This window comes from Morone saxatilis, unplaced genomic scaffold (assembly GCF_004916995.1).
Source record: "Morone saxatilis isolate NCDOM2014 unplaced genomic scaffold, NCSU_SB_2.0 Contig8, whole genome shotgun sequence".
Classification (NCBI taxonomy): Eukaryota; Metazoa; Chordata; class Actinopteri; family Moronidae; genus Morone; species Morone saxatilis.
In genome coordinates, this window is record NW_023340257.1 from 312,884 (window position 1) to 319,946 (window position 7,063).

General features: G+C 38.0%; 1 protein-coding gene across 1 annotated transcript; it reads left to right on the forward strand.

Annotated features, from left to right (window-relative positions):
* Positions 1 to 1,544: 1,544 nt before the first annotated feature.
* smco4 (single-pass membrane protein with coiled-coil domains 4) lies at positions 1,545 to 6,443 on the forward strand. The gene is made up of 2 exons (XM_035680554.1): positions 1,545 to 1,731; positions 5,724 to 6,443. The coding sequence occupies exon 2, from the start codon at positions 5,773 to 5,775 to the stop codon at positions 5,950 to 5,952; it is 180 nt and encodes a 59-aa protein (XP_035536447.1). The 5' UTR covers positions 1,545 to 1,731; positions 5,724 to 5,772; the 3' UTR covers positions 5,953 to 6,443.
* The last annotated feature ends 620 nt before the right edge of the window (positions 6,444 to 7,063 follow it).

A 7,063-nucleotide genomic window follows, 5' to 3' on the forward strand; every position in this document is an offset into this window, starting at 1 on the left:
GCACTGTAGCCAGGCTGACAGAGTGTAACAGCTCTATTGAGCCATGTATCCCCATAAACCTCAGCATTAATGAGCTTCTTTTATGATAAAATTATTACTATTAGAGACAAAATGAATCACCAAATGCCCTTAACAGGTATCACTGTCTCTCCTAGTTCAGGAATTTCGACAAATGTAAAATCAGATATATACTGTATTTATATTTATATATTTAGTTTTTCTGCTATCGAGCTGCATCAACTAACTTCAATAATTTCTACATTGAAGCCATCAACCTGTCTCTTAGACCCCATCCCAACTTAGGCTGCTTAAAGAAGTTTTACCCTTAATTGGCACTTCTTTACTGGATATGATTAATCTTTCTTTATTGTCAAAGATATGTACCACAGTCCTTTAAAGTAGCTGTAATTAAACCCCCTTTCTTAAAAAGCCTACTCTTGACCCAGGGGTTTTAGCCAACTATAGACCGATTTCTAACCTCCCCTTCCTCTCTAAGATTCTGGAGAAAGTAGTCGCCAAACAGTTGTGTGACTTTCTACATAGCAACAGCTTATTTGAGGATTTTCAGTCAGGATTTAGAGTTCATCACAGCACAGAGACAGCACTGGTTAAAGTTAATAACAACCTTTTAATTGCTTCCGACTGGACTTGTCTCTGTACTTGTATTATTAGATCTTAGTGCTGATTTGACACCATTGACCATAATATTCTTTTACAGAGACTTGAGCATCAAATTGGCATTAAAGGAACCGCACTAAGCTGGTTTAAGTCATATTTATCAGATCGTTCGCAGTTTGTACATGTTAACGATGAATCCTCCATAAACACTAAAGTTAGTCATGGAGTTCCACAAGGTTCTGTGCTTGGACCAATTCTATTTACTTTATACATGCTTCCCTTAGGCAATTATTTAGGAATCACTCCATTAACTTTCACTGTTATGCAGATGATACCCAGTTATATCTGTCGATCAAGCCCAATGAAATTAATCAGTTATCTAAGTTACAAACATGTCTTAAGGACATAAAAACCTGGATGAGCTGCAATTTTCTGATGTTAAACTCAGAAAAAAATGAAATTCTTGTACTTGGCCCCAAACACCTCCGAGACTCACTGTCTAAAGATATAGTTACTCTAGTCTAGATGGTATTAAGTAAATCGTCTAATAGAACAATGGCCAGGCGTCAGGGACAAGAAAACACTGACTTTTGTAAAAAAAAGAAGGAACACAGGAAATACAGGAAAACAGGAAATATTCTGCTCAAAATTCACACACTGCACTTCTTGAAGTTAATGAGTTCACTATTTGGCTTCATTGTACAGTTTAGAATATAATATGGGATATCCATCAAATATGCCACTTAGTCAGGGGTCGTCCGTTTACTAAATTATAGAAAAGGAGTCCTTTAAGGAAAAGGTTGGGAACCAACTAAGATGATGATGATGATGATGATGATGATGATGATGCAGAGTCATACCGCACGTTCCTCATTACGACGCCTTTATTTTGGAGGGTACGGCCGGAAGATGTCTTGTTTTCATGCTGGTACATTTGACAACGGTAATCCACACGCCTTCCTCTGACTGCCACGTCAAGCTCCTTGTGGAACAGCAGCTTTTTAACTTCTTGTACTTGCTGCTGTAACTAACCTGACGCCTCGGACTGTGGGAGAAACACTGGAAGAGCCTGCCAAAACACATTTATCAGCGTTCACAACTCTGACTCTATCTGTAAGAGAACTCTCAATGCCAGTCTTATTCAACCGTCAGCAGTATTTTCACAGCGTTGTAACGTTAGCTCACATTTCCTAAAGTTAGTACGTGCTAAGTAGCATTAGGAGCCACCGGATACAGGACCGTAATGTTCACCAACTTCCTAACGCGAGAGATAGAATGGGCAGCCATGTGGCTAACTGACTGTATACTGTACGTCCAGTGCGTCACCACTTTTAGCTAGCTAACTCTTGTGTGAAGCCGGTAAAGTCACTGCCTCATTTGTTTTGGTACTAATGTTAGGACGGGTACTGTTAGCGGTCGGACCCCCTGCTGCTGCTGGCCGGGCCGGGCCGGGCCGGGCCGGCCTCTTCACCAGCTGTTTGCCCGGCACTAAGTTTGGAAATGAAACTTGTGAGATTCTACACTACAGGAAACGTGTCACAAGTCAGGCCCGCTTTAAAATACCATATAAGTGTTGTTACATGTTAACTATAAATGCACGTATTACAGTGCATGGTGTTACTGTTTTTTTCATGCCCTCTAAGCAGCTATTGGTTTCGGTTCTTTTAATAAGTTCAATTAAGAGACGCTTGTAACTTGTTTTATTACGTTTTTAACTAACCTAATGGATATCAGCATGACACTTGTTCCCAGTTGATTACTTACATTAAGACAATTATTTCTTTACTACATGTTTCGGCAATGTTATGTTTAACTATGCAAATAAGGCATGATCTAATTAAAAATGCATTATTTTGCATACATTTCCAGAACAGAAATCTGAACATTGGATAAAGCCAGATTCAAAATTCTTAACTTTGTTAAAATATTAGATTAAAAAGTTTTTTTACAGAGGGAATTTTGGATATCTCTTTTTATCGCTCCATAAATCAGAAAATACAGCCATGAAAAAGTTTTTAGGAATAAATCAGGCTATGAATGATATATGAACAAAGCCTTTGTAGCAACCTTCACAATATAGATAGGAGTAAAACCAGAAGGTTTGGTGTGTGTAAATCCTACTGAAGTCTGGCTCACAGTGTGAGGTAAAAATGGCCTTCAAAGATCTGAATTGTAAAAATTCACAAAAATAAACTAATAGATATCGCCATGAAACTTCCCCAGTTGATTACTTACATAGAGACAATTGCTTTTTTGTTGTGAAAACTTATTTAATACTATGGCTCCGTTTGCTGGGGCAACAGTGGGGACATTGCCGGTCAAGGCAGATGACCACCCACCTAGAGCCGAAGGGTCTGTCCGAGGTTTCTGCCTTTTAACAGGCAGTTTTTCCTTGCCCCTGTCGCCAAGTGCTTGCTCATGGTGGTACTGTTGGGTCTCTGTAAATGTTATAAGGAGTCTCGCGTCTGAGGACGTGCCTGCTATTTGAAAAGTGTGTCCTGAGGAGTAACTCTTGTTGGATGAATTGCGCGCTCCACGGCGTATACAAATAAATTGAATTGAATTGCGATCATGGTTGTGCCTGTGTGTAGCAGTGTGTGGTGTGGGCAGTTCTGTATTATGAAGGTTCAGTGAATATTGGTGAGATGGCCTGGTTGCTCATTAATGTCTGTACTCTTTTAGCAGTATTTATTGGCCATAAACCATTACTGGTAATAAAACTGACCGATAATATCAGTTAAGTGCTTTCATCAGAGGTTCAAGCTGGGCGGTATGGTACAAAAATAATCATATTGCGATTCATATTTTTTTACCGTATTGAAAATATGATTTCCATTTTAGTGCTGGATTATACATGTTTACAATTTCAATTTACAGTTACCAATATTTATTCTCTCTAGCACAAACCCAACTGTGTAAAATGATGTGACATTTGTTCTGTACAAAACAAACATGTTTTCTTACATCTGCAGTAAGATGCAGGAGGACATATCTTCAGAACTACAGGGCTTTATTATAATGCTGTTTGTCACATATTTTACCTTTATCAAAGAGATTGCAGCTTCTGTGTTAGCATATTGCACATGGCCATATAGTGATATTTCAGTTTATTGTGCAGCCACCATAAACCAGACACAGGAAACCGCATTAGCAAAGAGAAACAGTCTAACCACACACCGACCTTCACACTAAAATACACTATAAACAGCATGGATCTGTAGTTTCTGCACTTTATTGACTCTATCCTATTCTTCTTGTCCTCTGCTATGCTGGTTTAAAGCAGCTGCTAGTGTTAATAAGGCCACTAGATGGTGTTAAATACCACACTGTACATCAGTTCATACTGCTGCCAGGCAGTATTTGTTTTTAGACTGGTGATTGCACTGTTTTTTTGTTTTCTTGCGTGACTGGACCTTTATATAGGTATATGTAGTGGCGTATACTGTACATAGAATATATAAACATTTTAGTGCCATTGTGTGCAATGCAGTAAAAACAGAACTTAATATAAAAAAGATATGTCAACCACTTTAACATTGCTTCCATTTCAAAATGACATATTTTAAGATTGTTGTTGTATAAGCACTACAATCTGACATAAACTAGTAAATAGTATTTGAGTGTTAAATATTAAAATATTATTTCTCTGATATGGGTTTTTCAGTGGCCGATGCCGATATTTAGAGAGCAGGGCTGCAATGGCTATTACATAGCCTAATGCTTATATCAAAACCAAAAAAGTCTATATAATTCTATTTGAGAGAAAATTAGCTGGAAACCAACTTTTTCACCAACTTACCAAAACTCACAAGGGGAGCACTATCAAATCAAAGGTAGAAAGCTACTCTTTGTGGTCTGAATTCTGATGAAATTCTAGTAATGGCATATTTTGGTAATTTACTTCAAATGAAGTAAGTGGCATTCGTGTTAAGATGTTGTCTCAACTCCCTGATGATTTGAGAAGGCAGCAGAGGTCTCCTCAGACTGTTAGGATCAATCAAACATTCATGTTAGTGTGCTTCTTCCTACTGTTTACATTAAACACACCTCTAATAATAATCTAATCGACCACTAATTGGATCCATAGTCTCCTTTTTAGTTTTTTCTCTTTTCTTCTCCTTTATTTGGATTTATTATTTTAATAATATTTAATTTTATTAAAGCAAAGTTCTTGTGTGGTTGTTTGGTTTTAGACATTTAACGTTTCATAACTTTGGCTTGTTTTTGTCAGAAATGTTATATGTATGTATGTATATGTATAATTTGCACAACCTGTTTTAATGTACATATGGACACCAGACAGCTTTTCCTTTAGTGCAGCATTAATATTCTTTTCACCATGTTATCATTACTGAGAGCTTCTGCAATATTTTTCCTTTTTTAATTTAATGATTGTATTTGCATGTGTTTGCATGACAACTTATATACTACAGTTCAGTTGTCAGGAAAAGTCTCTGAATCCGACTGCTCAGTTTGCAGTGATTGTATTAACAATCATATTGTACAGTTTGGAACCTCCTGATGGACAGGTGACATCCATCATGCTGATTTACAAAACGTTTGTTCAGTTAAGTTAGGCTTACTGAAGAAAGTAGGTTTAGGTTTATCAAAAGAGCCATTTTGTGCCATAAACAAACAATCAAACATCTATAGCTATAATATATAAAAAAGGAAATGTTAACAAACAACATTTAACTTTTGGTCAAAGCCTAAACGGCAGCAGGGGAAGAAAATGTTCTTGCATGAAGTCCAGTGTCTACTTCCAGGAATTTGATGCTTTGCTGTCTATTAGGGCAAGTAGTAGTCTTCTTGTATTGGTGATATACGAAGTATCACGATACAGGGGTTACGCTCAGTATATTGGTATATATCGCAATACTGTAAGCAAGGTGATATTTTGCAATTTTGTAATCTAATGCTAGGATAACTGTCATATTACAAAGTAATAAAAGTAATAAAAAATGTACTTTTGTAATGCAACCAGAACAGTGAGATCTGCATTTGCATCACAGTGACTCAAACATCCGACATTATAGCCTTCTGTGTACAACACTGCCAACTAATGGTTGGGAATTTAAGCATAAAAATGTGTTTGTGTCTGTCAGGTTCCTGTGAGCCCAGCAAGGACATAGGGTGAGCAGTCGTGGAGACATCATGAGGCAGCTCAAAGGCAAACCCAAGAAAGAAACCTCCAAGGACAAGAAGGAGCGTAAGCAGGCAATGCAGGAGGCCCGACAGCAGGTGGCCACTGTAGTGCTGCCTACGCTGGCTGTAGTGGTGCTTCTCATCGTGGTCTTTGTCTACGTGGCTACCAGGCCTGGTGCTATCGAGTAGTATGTCAGTTCCACTACAAAGACATGAGCTCCCAAAGTGACTGGAGTTTGAAAAACTGACAATGGCTGTACCCAAAGGATTACCCCATCACGCGACAAGCATCCACTTTAGGCCAGTGAATGGCCTACCATTAGTCTTAATGAAAGCCTCCTCCAAAGTGTGTTTCTTTGCTTTAAGCAAAGTTCAAGTTGCAGAAAGAAGAAATTAACCTGAGCAGTTGCTCCTTGGTGCCTTCTGATGAATAAAGATCCATGTTATCCCGTTCACTTTAGAGCAGCAGATGGATTCATGTTGATGTCTTACAGAATGACACAATATCACGCATACCAAAGGACTCGTGCACAGTTTGCCAAGTTTGCCCAGAGGTATTCAAAAATGTTCACAGAATTTTCCTATTGTGACTCAGTGCTTTTCTAAATATTTCAAGTCAATGCAACCTGAGCCTGGTCTCAGACATGTACCACTCACACCCATCTGTATGAATGTGTATGGAAAAAAAAAGATTCAGTCTGCTCCTGAATGTAGCTCTAACGTATCTTACTGAATGTAACTGTAGAATGTGTTATCTTAAGTACAGTATGCTCAAACACACATGAATTTCTTTATCTTTAATGTGAATGTTATCCTGTTTGTTTCCATTAAGTTATTGACAACCATACCTTGATACCTTAGAGTCAGTCGTGACATCTGTGCAGATGTAATAAGGTGCCTTAACTGATTTGCAACTGTATGATTACAGTTCAATAAATGATTTTTATAAAATAAGTTTGAATTTAGTTTTAGAATTCTTCATTTCTGCACATTATTCTGTATTTCCTCTTTATAGAGCCAGCCAAAAGTGTGTCTCCATGTGCCTCACCATATAGTACCTGACTTCTAATGGCCCATATGTTTATGTGTAAAAGACCATCTTGGTGAGGATTGTGTGTTGCTTCAGCTAATTCAGTCACACAGGGAATTTAATAATGTTTACTTCACCCATTAGACAGGGTTGGACAAATACAGTTTAGATCACTAGTTGTCAAAGTATGGTACTGCCTCTTGTGGTATGCAGAGGAATCTCTGAAATATATTTAGGGCCCGAGCACGAAGGCCCTATTGTAATTGGAAG

What these genes read in the sequence shown, in the direction of transcription:
- smco4 (XM_035680554.1), top strand. Translation starts at nt 5,773, where the DNA reads ATGAGGCAGCTCAAAGGCAAACCCAAGAAAGAAACCTCCAAGGACAAG.